General features: G+C 41.2%; 1 protein-coding gene and 2 pseudogenes across 1 annotated transcript; all 3 read right to left on the bottom strand.

Moving 5' to 3' along the window:
• Window positions 1-318: 318 nt before the first annotated feature.
• LOC113720393 (uncharacterized) lies at window positions 319-4824 on the bottom strand. The gene is made up of 8 exons (XM_027245277.1): window positions 4438-4824; window positions 3725-4247; window positions 3364-3604; window positions 2570-3161; window positions 2023-2485; window positions 1357-1874; window positions 592-1269; window positions 319-507 (listed from the first exon to the last, which is right to left on the bottom strand). Exons 1-8 carry the CDS (start codon window positions 4822-4824, stop codon window positions 319-321), a joined length of 3591 nt encoding a protein of 1196 aa, XP_027101078.1.
• Window positions 4825-7560: 2736 nt separating this feature from the next.
• On the bottom strand, window positions 7561-8183 carry LOC113720394 (uncharacterized; annotated as a pseudogene).
• A 13582-nt stretch (window positions 8184-21765) lies between these two features.
• LOC113708284 (uncharacterized) lies at window positions 21766-22388 on the bottom strand (annotated as a pseudogene).
• Window positions 22389-22619: the final 231 nt, after the last annotated feature.

Genomic DNA, 22619 nt, shown 5'->3' with positions numbered 1-22619 from the left:
CGACTTATGGATACTCCTATGGATCCTAATGTGAAATTAGTAGAAGATCAAGGTGCATTACTAGATGATCCTAGGCAATAACAAAAACTTATAGGTAAATTAAATTATCTCATTGTAACGAGGGGGAGCGTTAAGAGAATATAAGTATTCTTGTACATGAATAAATTAGTAAGGGTATTCTTGTAAATACTTTTTAGATTTGTACTACTATAAATATTAGTTTTTTTTTTCAATTAACTTGTCTTATTTTATTGATAAGAAAAAGAATGATTACAAGGAGTGTATGAAGTATGATCTATGAAAGGAGGACATAAACAATCAAGCCTTAGTGAGCACCTCCCGGATCCGAGGTACTCCGTGACGATCCAGAAGAGCCTCTCCTCTGGGCCTGATAGGCAGAGCCGCACCTGAGATGTAGTACTGCTGCCTTCCCAATTGCAGAGAAGCCAATGCGTCCGCCACCGAATTGGCCTCACGGAATATATGGTGAAGAGATGCACCCATCCGCTAGATCAAATGTCTGATTTCCCGCAGTACGATACACACCGGCCACTTCGACCTCATATCTGAGCAAACTAGCTGAACAAGCACCTTTGAATCTGATTCTACAGTTAGCGCTCGGACCTTGCGATCTGCACACAGCTGGAGGCCATGCAGGAGTGACCACGCCTCTGCCTCCAACACGTCTAACTCTCCGAACTCCTTATAATAGGCGAAGCACACCTTACCACAGTGGTCCCGCAGGACCCCTCCCCCAGCTGCCTTGCCGTGCAGGACACCGGCATCAGTGTTAAGCTTGAGCCAACCCGGCGGTGGCTTTTCCCAAGTAACAGGGACAACACTTTTATCCCACCTACAGGGGCCTCCAAACCTTGCCCATGGACAGTCCCGATCACCTGCAAAAGAGGTCGTGGAGAATGCCTGAGACTTACCCATCTGATCCAAAAACTCCTCAACCCGGGAGATCACCTGGGTCGGAGAGAACGAAGCAGCTTCAAATCTTATTGAGTTTCTGCTCTTCCAAATGAACCAGAGAACCAATAAAGGGACCAGGACCCGCACATGTGTTGGTGACACTTTGGAGTGAGAGAAGAACCAGTGGGATAGCATAGCCGACACGCTGGCCGCGTTAACCGGAAGAAGACCGAACATTTTGAGAAAATGGTCCCACACCGTCCTAGCCACAGTGCCATTTAGGAACAAGTGACTGACAGTCTCTTGAGCCTGGTGGCAACAGCTACACCTAGAACATAAAGCGACCCCCTTGCTCTGCAGCACACTGTCAAGGGGTAACCAGTGGCGCACTAGACGCTATGCAAAAAAAGACACTCGTAGGGGCACAATCGGTCCCCAGACATAGCGATCAATCCACGATGTATGACGTCTTTGGCGGATGTCCTCCCACGCGGAGGCCACAGAGAAATCCCCATTGTGTGATGGTACCCAAACCATGGCATCGTCCTGTTCAGGAAAGAAACGGATGTTAGTGATCCGCTGCACCACAAAGTCGGGCACCCACTCCTTAAGCCGAGGAACATTCCAGCCATGAGCTGTGAAGAACTCTGCCACCAGGGCATGAGGAGGATTGGCGACCCCCACCACTAGCGCTAGAGGTAGATCACCACACCAGGTATCGTGCCAGAAGTCAACTATTCCCTTCCCTAGGCACCAGCGAATCCGCCTCTCCGCAAAATCTCGAACTGCTAACAAACGTCGCCATGATGCCGGGAGGTGATCCACTACAGCGATTGACGGGTGAGAGTTCTTAATGTACTTACTGTGCATATAGCCAGCCCATATCGAATCATTTTTCCGTAACTGCCACCATGACTTACAGGCGAAGATAGCTTCTCCCACGCCGCCCAGTGCAGTCTCTTTGAATCAACACTAGAATCCCAGAGAAAGGAGTTGCAGATCCTGCCTAGGGCCGCCACCACGATTTTGGGAGGGTAGATTGCCTGAAGCGATACAAAGGAATCGAGCCGAGCACGTGCCGAATGAGGACAATCTTGCCCCCCGTACTCAGAAGTTTAGAGCTCCAATGGAATAGGCGTGCCCGTAACTTCGCTAGTAGGGGATCGAAGACTATGGTGCCCATTCTTCCACGGACCAGGGGAACCCCTAGATATTTTATTGGAAAAGACTGTCTATAAAAGCCCAAGGTTGTCTCCACCAACCTAATATGTTCCTCCGACATGCGAGCGGGCGTAAGGAGAGTACTCTTCCCCGTATTTACCTTCTGCCCGGACTGTTTTTGATATAGCAGGAGAAACTCATGGAGAGCTGTCAGGGACGGTTCCGAGCACCGAGTGAAGATGATTGTGTCATCGGCAAAAGCCAGGTAGGGCACCGTGGCACCAGCAGACACAAAACGTCTATCCTTATGATTAAGTCCAAGCTGCTGGAGGCCCCGCCCAAGGAACTCCGCTGCAAACAAAAAGAGCGCAGGTGACAACGGATCCCCCTGTCGCACTCCCCTGCTAGACTTGAAAAAGCCAGTGGGTTGGCCATTGACCAGAATTGAAAACTACGAGTTGGAGAGGGTTCTGAAGAGGAGATCTACTGTGACCTCTGAAAATCCAAAGCTCCTAAGCATAAACAGAAGGAAAGGCCATTCCACTCTATCATACGCTTTCTCCATATCAAGTTTGAGCACCAAATTTGGGTGGGTCAGTTTCCTATCTAACTCCAACACTAGCTCCTGAGCCAGCAAGATATTATCCATAATGCCCCTTCCTGGAACAAACCCTGTCTGCCACGGCGAAATGAGCTTGGGTTGCAGACTCCCCAATCGATTTGCCAGAATCTTCGATATGATCTTGGAACTTGTGTTACAAAGGCTAATTGGTCTGAAGTCCTTCCACTGGCAGGCCCCCTCCGTCTTTGGGATCAATACCAGTAACGCACTTGAGAAGCCCCTGGGTTGCTGCACTCCCTTAAAAAAATCCTGCACTGCCCCAAGTAGATCTGCTTTGATGATCTCCCAGCACTGTTGATAGAAGCCCACCCCGAACCCGTCTGGCCCCGGAGCGCTATTTGCATCCATAGCGAACACCACTGCTCGGATCTCTTCCAGATCCGGTAAATGCCGTAACCCCGCGTCCTCTTCCTCCGAAACTCTAGGCAACTCTTGGGGCAGAGTGGGAGGAGGGACGTACCCACTGGATTAGAATAAAGCCGAGAAAAACCACACTGCTGAAGCCTGAATATCGCCCGTGTCCTGGATCCAGTCCAAAGCTTCATCTTTAACCCGTGCGACATAGTTGGAGTTTCTTCTCTGTTGGACCACTGAGTGGAAGAAGGATGTGTTCGCATCCCCCTCCTTGATCCACCGAATCGCTGCCTTTTGCCTCCAAAACTCACATTCCATTGACAAATTCTCTTAGGTACATGGCCCTTGCCTCATGTAAATGGGTCATCGAGGAAACGTCGCCTGTTGAGTCGAACTCTGCTTCTCGTTGTTTGTATGTAACCTCTGCTGACTGAACTCGAGCAAAGTTATTCCCGAATTCCTCCTTGTTCCACTTCCTCAGCTGAGTTCGAAGGGACGACAGCTTGGAGTAGAACAGTTGCATCCCGACACCTGAGCCCGACCCTTGCCAGACTGTTGACACCGTTTCCCAGAAGGTGTGGTGCCGATGCCACACGTTTATCTACCTGAAAGAGGGGGAAATTGGCGATCCCGCCCCCGCTTTGATCAAGAGAGGCGCATGATCGGACCGACCCCGGGGAAGGTGAGAGACTCTTGTGACTGGATATGCCGCCGCCCACCGGGCATTAATGAGAGCCCTGTCCAAATGCTGCCAAATCTTGCCATTCGTCCAGGTGAAGGGACACCCATCAAAGTCAACTAGGGAGAGTCCACATGTGAACATGGATGAATTGAACTCGTCCATGTTAGTGCCATTAGCTGGACGGCCCCCTCTCCGCTCTTCCGAGGACGCGATCACATTAAAGTCCCCCGCTATGATCCACGGCTCATTCCTTCCCCTACTGAAGCCCTCCAAGCAGCTCCAGAGGGGCCGTCTCCCCACTCTAGTGCACTTTGCATAGACCGCCGAAACAGAAATAGTCTCGCCAGACTGGAACGTGAGTCCACCATGCACAACTTGATCTTCACCCTCCTGAAAAGAGAGCCTGAGAGTCCCACTCCATAAACACCACACCTTACCGTTTAAGAACGAGTTCCCGTGGTCTAGCTTTAGCCTTCTACGGACCTCGTCCAAATGCTTAACCTCAGACATGGGCTCCAGAAGAAAAACCAAGGAAATCTTATGTCTTATGCAAAGTTTATGTAGATACTTAATAGAGTCAGAGCGCGAGGCGCCCCGTATATTCCAAACAATGAAATTAATTGGATTTATCATGGGAACGGAGGGGGTACTTAGCTTGAGACGGATTTGACACTTGCGTGCGTTTGCCCTTAGGTCTGCCCACCTTCCTCTTGATGTCCGCACCTTGGGTATCCTTCGGGTCCTGTTTGGCCTCTTCTCCAAAACTAGCAGGAAGCTCCGCTTGGGTGGCGTTCTCCTGGTTAAAAAGTTGAAGCTCCTCTAATGACGCGTGTGCCTCTCCTTGGGAGGACGTTGGAGATGAGGAGGCACGGACAGCCTCTAATGTCCTAGCCACCCCACAGCTTTCCCCTAACGTACTAAGGACTTCAAAACGATTGCCCAAGCCGCTCCCTTCTCCCTCCAGCTCTATTACCAACTCCTGAATTGGCGTAGGAGCTGGGTCTGCCTGTGGGCTCCTCCACCTCATGAGGCGGCCCCTGCTGTCGTTCCGGGGCAGGAAGTTCAAGCGCCACAGCTTCCCTGTCTTCATTCATCCCCGCATTCGCTTGGGTTCCGGTCTGCGAAATCCCTTTGTCGCGCCCCATTTTTTGATAAATAAATAAATGGTTTAAAAATGTATTTTGATTCAATTTTTTATTGGAAAATGAATTTTGATTTAAAAGAAAAATGGGTCTAAATGGGGGTTTGAGAATGCGACGATTTGACCCGAAATGTAGTTTAAAAAGGGTTTTTGAAACAATTGGAGTCGCCACTTGGTAATGAGTTAAGGTGTACCAAGTCACCTAAAAAAAATGAATTTTTAGAAAAAATAGGAAAAAGTAGTAAGAAACCCCTTTTAAACGACTCCTAGTCCACGTAAACCAACGAAAAAGGTTCGGGAGTCACATTTGACGAAGGGGAAGGCAAGGATAAAAATCCAAGGCACCCCTTCGACCTAGCCAAGGCTAGTTGCGTTGATTTAATCAAAGATTTTCTTGTTTTAACCAAAGAATTTATTACATTTGGATGCACTACATGAATGCAAACCCTAGACCTAGGGGTATTGGGGGAAATTTCTCTTCAAAGGTTGAGTGGTGCCAATCACATTAATTGTGAAGCCCAATAACGATCCTTTGAAGAAGTCACGAATAATGCGAGTGGGATGCAAATGAATGGAATGCATGTATGCAATGTGAAAACGTGAGTTTATGTGAAGTAAGAGAAAAAATAATAAAAATGATAGGATGTAAGTGGAGGTGTGCAAATGTATTTACAAGTGTTCGTGTGCAAGTGAAGGGATAAAAAAAGTGTACGTGTGCAAATGGGAGTGAAAGTGAAAGTGTAATGATAGAGTGGATTTAGAATGCATGAGCCTAGGGGATGCATGCATATTGGGCACGGGGAGAACTAAATCGTGACTCAATTTTTCCTTTGATAGAGGGAATACAAGCGTGCTAAGGCTTAGAAAAAGCCACACTCGTCTATATCCCATATTCAAGGGGTCTCTCACGCAAATGTACCCTATAACTAGTATGAGATGCAAAAATCCTAAAATGAGGGGAAAAGGGGTTCGAGGAGCATGCCAAATGATAAAACTAAGAAAAATGCATGACATGTAGTGAACATGCAAATATGCACTATCGAAAGGGGAAATAGCTTATTGGGTCTAGCATTGGACTAGCCCTTTCTATGAATTTTTACTAGCATTGGACTAGTGGAAACGGAACAATGAACCACAACTAGCGTTGGACTAGTGTGGTGACGTCCATTCATCCATCACATTCATTCATGACTATAAGAAGCGAGTAGACATGCGAATCACTTATAAACACGTAGCACATAACACTTAGCATGCTTGACTAGATGCAAGGACCTAATAAAGCGAATTAACACTTAACACGTAGGCATGTAACCAAACTAATGAACCTATTACATTCACTAACTAAAACAAAAGGGGAAAGGGAAAATGGACCAAATTGCTCGCCAAGCCCTATCTATTACAAGCCAAGAGGTGTACACATACCCCATTAAGAATAACTTAAATAAAAAGCAAAAGTAAAAATGAAATAAATAAAAGGAATTAAGGAAAGGCAAGGGCAGCAAGTAAACATGCAATTTTCACTTAGCACATTAGATCACATAGGGGAGAGACAAAAGAGATAAAAGAAGTTATACCTCCCTTGAAATGGAGCTCTAATGGGATGAAGTCACTTATTTACCCTCCAAAATAATAAACGAGTCAAGGCATCACTTTATTTAACAAATAATCATATAAAATGGTAAACTTGAAATTGAATCAATTGAATCATGAAAGCAACTCACATTCAAGAAGTCAAAAGAAGAAAGGACTTGATTACACAAATTAACAAAGTTTGGAGGTCAAAATTAAAGAAAAATAAAGTTCAGGGACCTATTTGCAATTAATTTAGGGACCCAATTGGAGGAATCACGGAGACTTTGGGGTCGAAATTAAACAAAAGTAAAGTTTAGGGGGCAAATTATGTTTAAAACATGACTTTCTTGAACAAAATCTAGAAGTTACGCAGGCTTTAATGTGATTTTACCAAAGGTCAGGGGTCAATTTGAAATTAATTCAGGACCTACTTGCAAGAAATAACAAATCATTCGGGCCGTGATGAAATACTTAAAAAGTCAGGGGGCTGGAACTACAAGATCAGATGAATAATCATCTTCTCCGAACAATCTAAATGTCAGCCTCAATTTCAGCTTCCTTTCACGGACAAAAGCAACCAAAACTCAACTCTGATCATTTCAAAAAGGAAAAATGCAACTAGCATAAATCCATACAAAGAAACTCGACCATTCCCAATTCCAAATGGAACTCAAACTCCTACGAGGGAAAGGACAACAGGTAGAACAGAAATGAAAGCAACAGAGAGACATCCGAACATAAACATCTCTCAAAACTCTCCTTTCATGCTGCAAAAGCAACAATTTTCGGCCAGCTTTGGATTGACCAGAGCTGCATCTCACACACAGACCCACACAAAATTCATCAATTTTTGCAGCTTTGATTCAACGTTTTCTATCAGGTATTTCTTCAAACACCAAATGAGCATCAAAGACATCATCGATTCTTAGCTCAATTGGGGTTATAATCAACCCCAAATTTGCCAGAAATCCAAGAGAAATCAGCCCAATCAACATATTTGCGAATTCAGAAATTTTAAGCTAATTAACAGGAAAACTGTACTAAATAAACCGACGGAAAAACCATTTCAAAACTGGACAAGAACTGAAATTTAAAGAGGGAAAACCCAATAGCTTACCGTGTTCCTGCTTGGTGAAATTTTGTAGGGGGTGATGGTGGAGCTTGAGGTGGAGGTGGCCCAGGCCTAGGTGGAGCAGTAGGAGCTGCTGTCCCATTGGCTGCAGAAGCAAATGGAGGTTTATTTGCTTCAAGTGGCTTTGACTTGAAGTATAGCTGGAGCGCAAACATTTTAGAGTCTTGATCCCAGTGTGAGAGGAACTTGGGAGTTGATTTATCAATCGCCGTGCTAGGAACCTTTGTTTTGTCTCTGGATCAATTTGCTTTGTCACTCGATATCCAGGCCTGCCAATTTTAACGGATTTTTAAGTGCAATTTTACGCTTGTGAGGCTGGGGGTTGAGCAGGAGCCTCCTTGGCTTCGCGAGCGGCTCTTTTAGCCAAATTAGTCTGGTGGCGTTTCCCTTGCGTGTGAGCCAAATAGTTCCCCTCGTCGTTGTGTAGCGTCAAACACAGCTTGCACTCGTAGTTGCCCAGATGACTGCGCATAAAATAGGGATCCTTTGCAAGGTCGATAGTCTCGAGGGCAAGTCGTCGCAACCATTCTTGCCGATCAATGGCCTTATTCTGGGCAGAGGCAGCACTTCCGCTGCCTGGCTTCGAATCCCGTTCTCTATCCATCGCTCCTTTGCACTGCCGGAGCGACCCTGTTTCTTTGGCTTTGTTTTCTTTGCTCTGTTTCCTTTGCCAAAGCTGGCCCCCTTCCTTCTTTCCCCTGTTTTTCTTTTCCTTTGTTTTTCAGACCAAGCTCTCTCGGTCTTTCCTTTTTTCCGTCCGTTGCCTGTTTCTTTGTTTTCTTCTCCTTGGCCTCAGACGACGCCCCCCTTTTTCTCTTTTTTTTTTTTTGCTTTTTCCCCCCGCCGTTGCCTTTTGTTTTCCCTCGTTGAAATCCTCTCTTGCTCTCGTCCCTTTTTCTTTTCTTTCCCCCGCCGCCAGTCAGTTTTTCCTCTCTGGTTTGTTTCCTTAGCCGTCCTTCCTCTGCACCGTATCCTCTCCTTTTCCAGTTTCACTTAGCTGTTTGATTTTCATGCGCCGTTGCTCTCTATTTTTTTCTGCGGCTGTTGCTTCTTGTTCCTTTTATATGGAACTCCAAGGTTCCTAAACCCTCACCCCAATGGTGAGGATGAAGGCTTGTCCTTCCCCTTCCATCCAGCCATCCGATGGCTATTGAAGTTGTACCTTGCACGCTGCAAAAAATTGCAGCGTGCATGCTGCGGTAATTTTTAATTTTTATTTATTTATTTATTTTTTAACAACTTGATAATTACAGAAATGATAAAATAGAATATAAATAATAATAATAACAAAATTACACAAACCAGGTAACAAAAACAAAAGACTAAATAAAAATGGCCATTTTTTAATTTTTTAATTTTCATTTTTTCATCATTTTCTTTTTCTCAAAATAACTTAATAAAAATAACTAAAGTGCCCAAAGATTGAATTTAAAGAAATAAACATATTTTTGTGAACAAATTTTCCTTTTCCTTTCTTTCCATTTTTCCAAGCCAACTAAAGCCTATTTTTTTGAATTTTTCTTCTTTTTCCTCTTTTTCTTTAATTTTCTCTTTTCTCTTTTTTTTTATGATTTTTCATTTTCATTTTTCCTTCAAGAAAGCATTGAATAAAAACAAAAATGACTAAAACATATTTTTGATGTTTTCCTTTTCTTTTCTAAAAACTCTATGCTAACCTTAAACATAAAAACTAAAACTAAAAACTAAAACTAAAAGTAAATAAGAATAAATAGCAAATGAAATAGGTCAACTAAAAGGGCGAAAATGAATAAAACTAAAATATCATAACAACTAATAGTGCAAAACACACACTAACGAACTAAAATGCAAGCAATCTAAAATGAAAATCATGAAATAGATGATACATACAAATTATTCAAAATTTGTTGTCTACAGTTTGCCCCTCTTTGTCTGAGTTTTGAAAAAACTTGAGACAAAGAAGTAGACACCAAATACTTACCTGCATTATTTGGCTGCAAAAATGATTCCAACGAACAAGAATTCTAAAATGGGGCTGACCCAAACATAAAATTAAAAACGGAACTGACCCGAACAGAAAATGTAAAATGGGATAGACCCGAACAGAAACGTAAATGGGATAGACTCGAACAGAAAATGAAAAATGGGATAGACCCAAACAGAAAATGTAAAATGGGATAGACCCATGGGATAGACCCGAACAGAAAATGAAAAATGGGATAGACCCGAACAGAAAATGAAAAATGGGATAGACCCAAACAGAAAATGTAAAATGGGATAGACCCACGGGATAGACCCGAACAGAAATTTAAATGGGATAGACCCAGACAGAAATGTAAATGGGATAGACCCAGACAGAAATTTAAATGGGATAGACCCACGGGATAGACCCGAACAGAAAATGTAAAATGAAGAACTGTATAAGACTTGTTTGAAAAATTATCTAAAAATTTGCCCCAGTGTGATGAATTGGTCGGTGGGATAACATCTAAGCCTGACGAGATCCCAACGAAATATGAACGGTCAGCGGGATAAAACCCGGTCCTGCCGAGGTTGGCGGGATGAAACCCGGTCCCAACGAAATATGAACGGTCAGCGGGATAAAATCCGGTCCTGTCGAGGTTGGCGGGATAAAACCCGGTCCCAACGAAGTAAGCGGTCAGCGGGATAAAACCCGGTCCTGCCGAGGTTGGCGGGATAAAACCCGGTCCCAACAAAGATAAAAGCGGTCAGCGGGATAGAACTCGGTCCTGCCGAAGAAATTGAATTTGATTTTCCAAGAAACAAGAATTTGAACTTGATTTTTGACTTTTGAATTTTTTTGAATTTTCTGATTTTTCGAGAGAATCTTTTTCAAAATAATTTGCCCCCAGTGTAGGGCCCTTTTCCCTTCTTTCTTCTCTTTCTTCGGCATCGGCCTCCCACATCACCAGATGCTTTTCTGTCATTTTGAACCATGAATTCCTGTACAAGGGGTTCATCAAAGTATGACATGCATTCAAATTTCTTATTTGGAAAGAACAGCGTGATTGGTTTGACATCCTCAAATGTATTAAAAAATTTTGCCCCAGTATGGACTTATTTCATGAAATCTTACAAATAAAATTTTGCCCCAGTGTGGGCTCCCTTAATTGCAAAAATTCGTTCAGATGATTTCCCATTTATTTGAACAAAGAAAAGCCGCACTTTCTAAAATTTAGAAAAGAATGCACATATACAACCATGTGAAGAAACTTTAAACGTCAAGTTTGAACTCATGATGAATTCCTTGAAGTAACACCAAATTCAAGAAGATTTCTTCCTCACTTTTAGCATTGGTGTTTAGGGTAACGGGTCACCACTTCCGGTTGGCTCATCTTTCAGGACCAATCAAGTGATTTTATTTTTGAAATGGCTAAGGAAATGGGAGGTCAGAATCTGTCTCATTTTTTTGTGCCCAGTTGTATGTAATCCATTCAATGTCACATCTTAGTGAAAGCAAAGAGTTTGTCATCCTTATTTTTCAAGAAAACTTAGTCAACATACAAGCTTTCTAGGCATGCAACGTATGGACAGAAGTGATAGCTAAACATGTGGAAACGGGTTATACCCTTATGATCACAAATGATTTGATGAATTTCTTATGAGCATAATACTCACTTTGGATTGTCATAAAGGAATATGTCAACGATGGACTTTGTTAGCTTGTAATGTGGCTTGAAAATGATAGCTAAAGAATAAAACTTTCAAGGACATAGCACCGAAGATCGCATTTTCCCAAAATTGCCCCTATTTTGAACTCGAAGATTCTGAACTTTGTTTGATCACTCAATAGGGACTTCACCATCGAATCCTTTGTATTTCATTTTTCCTTTTTGCTTTTCCGTTTTCTTTTCTTTGATCTGGTGGGTTTTCCATGGTGAGTAGCGTCAACCTCATATCCAAGCAATTCAGAAATACAGCTAAAATTTTCCGGCATCAAAAATTTTCTTAACAGGGCCATTGCAAAGAACAAAAGTCAGGACTTTCGGCTTTTGTAATGGGGTCTGGTGGGGTGCTTAGAAAAGTTAAGGTTTGAAGGCAGATTTCCAAAAGTGGTTTGAAGAATCTGAGATCGCATTGTTGCGCCAACCCTATTTTAGGGTTAAATCAAAATTTGCCAGAACTTGTGCTCAATTGAGGCTTTTTCCCTTTCATTTTCTTTCTTCTTTTGATTCTTCGGCCTTCTGCCATTCTTGAACTTTCACAAAATTTGCCCCAGTTTATTTTTGAACTAAGGTTCTCTTTTTTCTTTTCTTTTGATTTTGTGACTTTTCACTTTTCCACTTCTTGAAACTTTTCTTTTCTAACTCAAACTTGCCCCAGTGTGGGGTTTGCGATTCTCAGGGGTTGCCAAATGAAGTACTTTATTCTGAAGGTTCAAAAGGGATAACTAGGGATAGAATGTTTGATTGGAAAAAGAAGATGGCCTGACTTGTATTCCGTTCCTTACAATAACTCTGAAAGGAAACTTTCGTTAATGCGAAAATTTTTTGCATGTATCTGAATTACTGACTGAGGAAGACCCTTGTTCATCCATATCTGTGAAACATAGGCGGTCCGTGCGGACAAATCTCTTCCTTTTCTTCTTCTTTTTTTCAAAATTGGAACCCAAGTGGAATCAAATTTTCCCAATCTGCGGTTCCCTTTCCCCTTTTTCTTTTTTCTTTTTCAAAATTCCCCAATGTGGGGTGCGATCATATGTGCACTCGAAAAGAACCACCAATTTTTTGGCTCAAATGAGGATGCAAGGGATAAATTAGTGTTTAAGTTGTAGAAACGATGGCCAAAGTATTATTCTTACGCCTTATGACAACCAAAGTAATGAAATGGTCATTGAAAATTCATTCCCTTTTTGATATTTGAAAATTTTCCAATATAGGGTAGTGATCATTAGGGATCTTATTTGAAACGAAATTATTCTTTCAAAGGCTCAAATGGGGGAGCAAATGATAAAATTTGTATAGGTAGAGAAACGAATGCTCAAAGTATCATTCCAAATTTTCAAAACAAACAAGAATAATGCACATTTTTGCTTTCACTTAGATGTGAGTTAGATATAATTAGACACAACGGACATTTCGAAGCAGAGGCTGCCCCAGTTTGCAAATTATCAATCAATGTGACTGATTTTATTTTGGGGTCAATAGAAGTGGGCAAAAATATGAATTGTACAGTGAAAGAGAAAAGGTATTTCATGAGGCCTTTTGAGCGACCTCTTTCAATCTTGAGCACTCTTATTGTGTAGCTCAGATCACCAATCTAGTGTATACAAGAGTTAGAAAGCATACAATTGTGAATTTTCAGGTTGGATGTTGAAAAGAAAAAAAAAAATCTCAATTTGGTCTTATTTCTTAAAATTCATCGTGAAATCTCCAATGAGCAAAAGAATGAAATGTACATGAATATACACAAAACAATAATTATCCAAAAATTTTATTGCTGAAAAAGTTTGAAACAAAAATTTCTCATTCAATTATGATACAAATGAGAAGAGAGAAACTTGTAAAGAGCTCCACATATACACTTTTTGTCTCCTTTTCTTTTGGAACAAAATGTATTAACAAATCAAATATACAAAAGTTTCCTTTGGAAAACAATTACAACATCTCTCAGAGGCTTTAGCGTAGAGCTTCCAGATAAAGCATTTATATTTTCATTGTAGGATCTGCCCAAGAATCAAATAACACTTGCAGTTTTGACACTTTATTAGATCGGAAGTGCCATCAGATATAGAAAAATATTTTCCCTTTTATTGAAGCGTTTTTATGAATGCAGGGGAGGGGGAAAACAAAAGAACAATACCCAGAGTTAGTAAGAAAGAATATAAAATCGGTATGCATGTCCTATGGGGGGACCCTTTTATGCCAAGGGTAGGCCTAGCATGAAAATGCAATCCGCTAGAGCAGGCACTATACAATACCTGATGGATCCGATCAACTCATGGAGTGAAAAATAATTTGAAAAATTTGGCCCATTGGAATGAGAAGAGACGTTGGTCAAAATGAGGACCTCGTCCGAAGGGATTGATCACTTTTGATCGATATAAGAACTTGCAAAAACGCACGGGTTTGACCTTGTCGAACTTCCTATCGAAGAGATTGGAATTCGTTTTGACAACTTTTCTCAGTGAAGCACGGGTCAAAACCCCAACTGATCAAATGGCTGGATGCCATGGATGTTTTTCTCAAAATCGACTAGGTTTTCCATTTTGAAATTTGACATTGAAATCCTAATTGGTCAAATGGGTTGAATGAAATTGACAATTTATTTAAATTCGACCGAATTACCCTAAAAAGGGAAACGGGTCAAATGAGTTGAATGAAATTGAAAATTGACCGAATCATCCTAAAAAGAAACTTGATCGAATGAAATTGAGAATTTTATTCAAAATTGACCAGATCGCCCTAAAAGGGTAAATTGGTCAAATGAATTTGAATGAAATAAAAAATTGACCGGGTGACCCTGAAAAGGGTAAATTGGTCAAATGACCCTAAGGGTAATTTGATCAAATGAATTGATGATTTATTCAAACTCGACCGAATGACCCTAAAAAGGGTAAATTGGTCAAAAGACCCTAAAAAGGGTAAATTGGTCCAATGAATTGATGATTCATTCAAAAATTGACCGAATGACCCTAAAAAGGGTAAATTGGTCAAATGAATTGATGATTCATTCAAAAATTGACCGAATGACCCTAAAAAGGATAAATTGGTCAAATGAATGGTTTATTCAAAATTGATTATGAATTGACAAAAATGGATCGATTGAATCGTCCGGCCATTGGTGGCTTCAAAAAAAATAGTCTATGAACCTTCTAAAATCACGATTTGGCCTCAATTTATTTATTGTCTCAATAGGAGGCATTATTTGTGAATTTCTTCAAATTAATGTCCTTTACGCAAGGAATTTTTACCAAGTTTGATAAAATGGCCAAAAAAAGTGATTATTAGACGTTCATATTCCAAAAATCACTCTATGAAAATGATTGGATCCTACCTTACCTTGTGCACTACCCCTTTGGATGGTACAAAATGTAAACGTGCAAGTCTCACTGGATTAAGTATCCGAGACACAAGGTGGCTTATTCCTGATACGGGATCCCCTAAATGGCATTCCCTTTCTAAGGTTTAATGCATGATTCCATTTATTAAAGCGATGTAAATATGCAATTCGAAATGAAACGTGACCTAAGGAACCCTTTATTTGCCAGGGTAGGCCTAAAATGGTATGGCATTATTAATTTATGAACAAAATGTACCACAATTTTCAAACGTGCAATAGCCTATCTACAAGGGTAGGTCCTAAAGGGAGGTCATGCCAGACCTCTTATTTCCTAACGTTTGTGAATGCAAAGGATAAGAAACAAGGAAACGTTAGTTCAACACATAATCACATAACACGTTGGACAATTAGATGATACAAAAGCAACAAAGAAATAAGGAAAGAGGGTGGGATCCCTCCCCTCGTGCATGGTGTCCCTAATAGGGTAAGGTCGACTCTACCCTAGGCAATTCTAAAATGGATGCATGAGGTTGGGGTTCACTAATGCATCTAGACTCGACAAGCTCAGGTCCCCAAGCCTTCAGACTTGAAAACCAAGGGTCATCACTCCCAAGGTTCCTTGTCGGTGGCTCAAGCGATTCCCCAGACGTTGCTACGCACACGTCATGTTACGGCTACCCGTCTGGGCGAATCTAAAAAAAATCCTCAACCTTCGACTAAAAACTAATAGGTCATCAACCTAAAGTTTAAAGCGGAAGATCGAGTGACCCCTCGGATCATGCTACGCCCACGTCGTGATACGATCACATGTCCAAGTGGGTCACCTAAAATCCTAATAGGGTGGAGTGGCGTGACAAGCCACTAAAAGAAAAATAAATTAGGGGTAAAAATAATTAAAGCGTATGCGCGTATGCTAGTGCTCGTTTGGAGGGGAGGGATCAAGAACCAACGCGAGGCTCTAAGGTGACATGTGAGGCCCCAGTTCGTTCTACGTTGATATATTCATTAATTGGGCGGTAACGTTTGGTTTTGGGAGTATTTCGAAAACCCTAAGTAGGGATTAAGATTTAAACCCTAAGTTCCGGTTAAGATTGAAAACCCGTTTTTTCTACATTTTCTTTATTAGAAAATTCCCCAGATAATTTTTATGAGTAAATATAATTTTTAGATGATTTTTCTAGTATTGGTTAGATTTTGAGAAATTAAGAGTAAATAGTGGACGTGGGACCCACTAGTGCGAAAAGTTCGGAAAAATTCGGCCGATAAGGTTAAGTTTCGGATACTGTTTAAAATTTATCGGGTGTTAAGAGATAAGTAGTGTGTGTGAAGTGATTGATGTGAGAGAGAAAAGAAAGATAAGAATGCATTTATGAAGGTGACAAGTGTCACCTTCTTATTGGATGGCTTTTAAGAATTACTATTCACAATTTTGACTTTTTTGACCAAAGGTTAAATATCCAAAAATTTCACAAAATTCACCATTTTTCTCCTCCTTATGGCCGGCCCTCTCTAAGCAAGAAGAAAGACAAAACTCTTCAACATTCTAGCAAACTTCTAGCTCAAATCAACTAAACCACTTGCTTAACTTGGTTTTCACTCCATAAAATTCTTCCTTCTAGTGCTAGTAAGTTGTTTGGTGAACTTTGTTTGAAGGACTAAGGTGCACAACATCTTCCTCTCTCTTGGTTTTTGGTAAGTGAAGCTTGAAACATCCTACTACACCTAATGATGCTTATGTTGTGCTTATTAGTGATAAGAGTGCTGAAATTTCTGGTTTTTATCTTGGTTTGAATTGATTTGGTGAAGTTTTCCATTTTATGATGATTTTTCTGGTTTAATTGGATTATGATGGTGTGGTTGTTTGTGATGATTGGCAATGGACTATAATGGGTCTAGTGGATGTGAAATGTGGATAAATGCAACCAATTTTGGATTTGGTGTGAAAATTGCAAAGCTAGGGTTCTTAAATCCCCAATTCTGTCCGGTTTTGGATCATAGGGGTACAGGCCGAATTTGACTTTGCTCAAAACATGAAAGTTGTAGGTATTGATGTGATTGATATGCCTACAAAATTTCAGGTCATTTGGATTAATTTAGAATGCGTTATGACGAAATTACTGTAGCTGTTCTGCTTTGGACAGAATGCGAAAACTGCGATAGTAATTGGCCATTTTGACTGGTTTTGGTTTGGATTTTGAAGTTGGTGTCTTCTGATGAAATGTATCAGGATGTCTTAGCTAACATATGCCTTTGAAATTTCGGCATTCGGACTTGTATAGACTAAGTTATAGTAATTACAGTTTTGTGTGATTTGCAAACCTATTTTGGTAATTCTGGTATAGTATTTGGCATTTTCGACCTAGTTAAGCTAGGAACTGGATTGAGTGACCTTCTACATTGTTGTAGCCCTGTTTCATAGCTTCGAAACGGTGGGTCTTACACCCCCATCCGATAACCGTAGTGAATTTGGTGCCATTACCGCATATTGAGGTCAAATACGGTTTGTGATTCTGGTACGTTTTTGGAAAGTTTATGGCTGGAACTTTGGCTTCACATTTGACTGAGTTACAAGCTGTTTGGGCTTCCGACCAAAACACTAAACTTATAGCCCTATATCAGAGCTTTCTAACGCCCTTGGAATTTCATGAATCGGATTTATAAAACCTGAGATATAGCCGAGCAAACAAGGCCTGCCCGTGAAAATGACCAGAAATCTGTTTTGGTCCTGATGACCAATTTCCGTTCCGAATTTGGATTGCCGACCTTCATGAAAGTTGTTCCATTTGGAATGAACTATCTAACTGCCAATTTTCAGCTCTTTTGACGATGTGTAGCATAGAAAACAGTTCACACTGAAAACTGACCATTTGTGCATTGGCCAGATTTCGTAAGTGATTGTGTTTGGTTCATTTGGGACTGAAGCCTCCAGTTTCAGTTCTGGATGTCTTCATAACAGTTGTTGTTCATCCTTTAAGCTTCGATTTGGCATCTCATCCGCCTTAATCCGATATTCGTAGCTCAACTTATGGGTGAACTAAAAATGAGTATCAAATCTGCCGTTTCCGTTTCCGTCTGTCATATTTACGTGCGCGCGTGTTGTTTTGCCGTTTTGCTTGTTTTGGGCATGTTAGTGGCCGTTTGTGATAAAATCTTCTATTTCAGACAGCGGTGAGCTAGGCGGAGCCGGTGGGGCCCACTACTAGCGAACGGGCGAAGCGATTTTGCTTTCGTACTACTTTCGGTATTTTGAGTAAGTATTCAGGCCAGTTTGGTGTGTTTTCTTTGCTATGTGTTTGCGATATGTGAAAAGGGCACTTAGGCGAGGGTGTACTTTATCGCACTCGACCTAAACCCTAATTTGAATGTATAATTGTACTTGGCATATGTATATGAACCTTTTGGAACCAAAACCCTTGAGCTTGTGGCTCGGGGCGACTTTCGAATAAAGTTTGTGAAGTTTGCAAAGTTTGTGATTTTGAATAATTTTGTGAAGTTTGTGAGTTTGGGGCGAACTCTTGACCTGGTTGGACTATTCGAGCCGGTTAGGGCTTGGTCGAAGGCAGTCCAACTTAGTCTGAGGTTACCAAGTTTGTAGGTTCATGTTATGAACCAATTTTGTGAATCCGGTTCACCGAGAAAGTGACCAAGTTTGTGACCCGAGCTTGTGACTCAAGCTCAAGTTTGTGATTTCGTTCGCCCGGGCAAGTTTGTGAGGTGACTGGCCAGTGAGGGTGATAAGGTGTCGGTGGGTGTACAAGTGAAGTTCTACGGACTATTATTTGCGGTCGACGGAGTGTCGGCAGGAGATCATGCATGGCACATGAACTGGCTTTGGAGCCACCCGTATCCTTATTATATGATGTTGTTCTTTTCTGCTTTTGCTTTACTCTTATTGTGTAATTGTTGCTACATGAATTTACGCTTTCGCCCCTGTTTACTTACTAAGCATATAGCTTACCCCATTCCTTTTGTTTTCCTTAGCAGGGGCCGACGCGGGGACTTTTGGCTCGTATACTAGTATAGTAAGATTGGCTTGTAATAGTTGAACAGTTAGGATGTTTGTTTTTGTTTTGGTGGTTTGACTCGATACTTTTGGAGAATGTAATTATAACTCTTTTGGGGTTGTATATAGTACTCTTTTGAATTTTCTGGCTTTGATTGTTTTAAGTTTTGAGTCCTGGCGCGAGTTAGGCAGGCGGCCCGTCGATACCCTTGGGTTCGCCCTTGGGAGAAGTGGGGTCGTCACATGACACACCCCCCCAAATGCAATGCGAGCGCGAGGTAAGCAAGTAAACATACATCCAGTCAACCCATCATACATGCGTGAGTGAGGGAGTAGTTGGATACGCGTGAAATGCAAAAATCCTAATAAAAGGAAAAATGCAATCCTAAACACCCAAATGTGATAAATGAAAAGATTAAAAGAAGAAAAAGATTGATTAAATCAAATTTGCTCGGACTCTCGAATATCCCCAGTGGAGTCGCCAACTGTCGCGCCCCATTTTTTGATAAATAAATAAATGGTTTAAAAATGTATTTTGATTCAATTTTTTATTGGAAAATGAATTTTGATTTAAAAGAAAAATGGGTCTAAATGGGGGTTTGAGAATGCGACGATTTGACCCGAAATGTAGTTTAAAAAGGGTTTTTGAAACAATTGGAGTCGCCACTTGGTAATGAGTTAAGGTGTACCAAGTCACCTAAAAAAAATGAATTTTTAGAAAAAATAGGAAAAAGTAGTAAGAAACCCCTTTTAAACGACTCCTAATCCACGTAAACCAACGAAAAAGGTTCGGGAGTCACATTTGACGAAGGGGAAGGCAAGGATAAAAATCCAAGGCACCCCTTCGACCTAGCCAAGGCTAGTTGCGTTGATTTAATCAAAGATTTTTTTGTTTTAACCAAAGAATTTATTACATTTGGATGCACTACATGAATGCAAACCCTAGACCTAGGGGTATTGGGGGAAATTTCTCTTCAAAGGTTGAGTGGTGCCAATCACATTAATTGTGAAGCTCAATAACGATCCTTTGAAGAAGTCACGAATAATGCGAGTGGGATGCAAATGAATGGAATGCATGTATGCAATGTGAAAACGTGAGTTTGTGTGAAGTAAGAGAAAAAATAATAAAAATGATAGGATGTAAGTGGAGGTGTGCAAATGTATTTACAAGTGTTCGTGTGCAAGTGAAGGGATAAAAAAAGTGTACGTGTGCAAATGGGAGTGAAAGTGAAAGTGTAATGATAGAGTGGATTTAGAATGCATGAGCCTAGGGGATGCATGCATATTGGGCACGGGGAGACCTAAATCGTGACTCAATTTTTCCTTTGATAGAGGGAATACAAGCGTGCTAAGGCTTAGAAAAAGCCACACTCGTCTATATCCCATATTCAAGGGGTTTCTCACGCAAATGTACCCTATAACTAGTATGAGATGCAAAAATCCTAAAATGAGGGGAAAAGGGGTTCGAGGAGCATGCCAAATGATAAAACTAAGAAAAATGCATGACATGTAGTGAACATGCAAATATGCACTATCGAAAGGGGAAATAGCTTATTGGGTCTAGCATTGGACTAGCCCTTTCTATGAATTTTTACTAGCATTGGACTAGTGGAAACGGAACAATGAACCACAACTAGCGTTGGACTAGTGTGGTGACGTCCATTCATCCATCACATTCATTCATGACTATAAGAAGCGAGTAGACATGCGAATCACTTATAAACACGTAGCACATAACACTTAGCATGCTTGACTAGATGCAAGGACCTAATAAAGCGAATTAACACTTAACACGTAGGCATGTAACCAAGCTAATGAACCTATTACATTCACTAACTAAAACAAAATGGGAAAGGGAAAATGGACCAAATTGCTCGCCAAGCCCTATCTATTACAAGCCAAGAGGTGTACACATACCCCATTAAGAATAACTTAAATAAAAAGCAAAAGTAAAAATGAAATAAATAAAAGGAATTAAGGAAAGGCAAGGGCAGCAAGTAAACATGCAATTTTCACTTAGCACATTAGATCACATAGGGGAGAGACAAAAGAGATAAAAGAAGTTATACCTCCCTTGAAATGGAGCTCTAATGGGATGAAGTCACTTATTTACCCTCCAAAATAATAAACGAGTCAAGGCATCACTTTATTTAACAAATAATCATATAAAATGGTAAACTTGAAATTGAATCAATTGAATCATGAAAGCAACTCACATTCAAGAAGTCAAAAGAAGAAAGGACTTGATTACACAAATTAACAAAGTTTAGAGGTCAAAATTAAAGAAAAATAAAGTTCAGGGACCTATTTGCAATTAATTTAGGGACCCAATTGGAGGAATCACGGAGACTTTGGGGTCGAAATTAAACAAAAGTAAAGTTTAGGGGGGCAAATTATGTTTAAAACATGACTTACTTGAACAAAATCTAGAAGTTACGCAGGCTTTAATGTGATTTTACCAAAGGTCAGGGGTCAATTTGAAATTAATTCAGGACCTACTTGCAAGAAATAACAAATCATTCGGGCCGTGATGAAATACTTAAAAAGTCAGGGGGCTGGAACTACAAGATCAGATGAATAATCATCTTCTCCGAACAATCTAAATGTCAGCCTCAATTTCAGCTTCCTTTCACGGACAAAAGCAACCAAAACTCAACTCTGATCATTTCAAAAAGGAAAAATGCAACTAGCATAAATCCATACAAAGAAACTCGACCATTCCCAATTCCAAATGGAACTCAAACTCCTACGAGGGAAAGGACAACAAGTAGAACAGAAATGAAAGCAACAGAGAGACATCCGAACATAAACATCTCTCAAAACTCTCCTTTCATGCCGCAAAAACAACAATTTTCGGCCAGCTTTGGATTGACCAGAGCTGCATCTCACACACAGACCCACACAAAATTCATCAATTTTTGCAGCTTTGATTCAACGTTTTCTATCAGGTATTTCTTCAAACACCAAATGAGCATCAAAGACATCATCGATTCTTAGCTCAATTGGGGTTATAATCAACCCCAAATTTGCCAGAAATCCAAGAGAAATCAGCCCAATCAACATATTTGCGAATTCAGAAATTTTAAGCTAATTAACAGGAAAACTGTACTAAATAAACCGACGGAAAAACCATTTCAAAACTGGACAAGAACTGAAATTTAAAGAGGGAAAACCCAATAGCTTACCGTGTTCCTGCTTGGTGAAATTTTGTAGGGGGTGATGGTGGAGCTTGAGGTGGAGGTGGCCCAGGCCTAGGTGGAGCAGTAGGAGCTGCTGTCCCATTGGCTGCAGAAGCAAATGGAGGTTTATTTGCTTCAAGTGGCTTTGACTTGAAGTATAGCTGGAGCGCAAACATTTTAGAGTCTTGATCCCAGTGTGAGAGGAACTTGGGAGTTGATTTATCAATCGCCGTGCTAGGAACCTTTGTTTTGTCTCTGGATCAATTTGCTTTGTCACTCGATATCCAGGCCTGCCAATTTTAACGGATTTTTAAGTGCAATTTTACGCTTGTGAGGCTGGGGGTTGAGCAGGAGCCTCCTTGGCTTCGCGAGCGGCTCTTTTAGCCAAATTAGTCTGGTGGCATTTCCCTTGCGTGTGAGCCAAATAGTTCCCCTCGTCGTTGTGTAGCGTCAAACACAGCTTGCACTCGTAGTTGCCCAGATGACTGCGCATAAAATAGGGATCCTTTGCAAGGTCGATAGTCTCGAGGGCAAGTCGTCGCAACCATTCTTGCCGATCAATGGCCTCATTCTGGGCAGAGGCAGCACTTCCGCTGCCTGGCTTCGAATCCCGTTCTCTATCCATCGCTCCTTTGCACTGCCGGAGCGACCCTGTTTCTTTGGCTTTGTTTTCTTTGCTCTGTTTCCTTTGCCAAAGCTGGCCCCCTTCCTTCTTTCCCCTGTTTTTCTTTTCCTTTGTTTTTCAGACCAAGCTCTCTCGGTCTTTCCTTTTTTCCGTCCGCTGCCTGTTTCTTTGTTTTCTTCTCCTTGGCCTCAGACGACGCCCCCTTTTTCTCTTTTTTTTTTTTTTTTGCTT

This window comes from Coffea arabica, chromosome 9c, assembly GCF_036785885.1.
Source record: "Coffea arabica cultivar ET-39 chromosome 9c, Coffea Arabica ET-39 HiFi, whole genome shotgun sequence".
NCBI lineage: Eukaryota > Viridiplantae > Streptophyta > Magnoliopsida > Gentianales > Rubiaceae > Coffea > Coffea arabica.
The sequence above is the reverse complement of the archived record's forward strand: the minus strand, read 5'-3'. Positions and strand labels throughout refer to the sequence as shown.

Coding starts and splice junctions, on each gene's coding strand:
- LOC113720393 (XM_027245277.1), bottom strand. CDS start 4,824: ATGAAGACAGGGAAGCTGTGGCGCTTGAACTTCCTGCCCCGGAACGAC. Junction 2,486..2,569: donor GGAGCTTTGGATTTTCAGAG/GTCACAGTAGAT, acceptor GGCTTTTTCAAG/TCTAGCAGGGGAGTGCGACA. Junction 1,270..1,356: donor CATCGTGGATTGATCGCTAT/GTCTGGGGACCG, acceptor AGTGTGCTGCAG/AGCAAGGGGGTCGCTTTATG.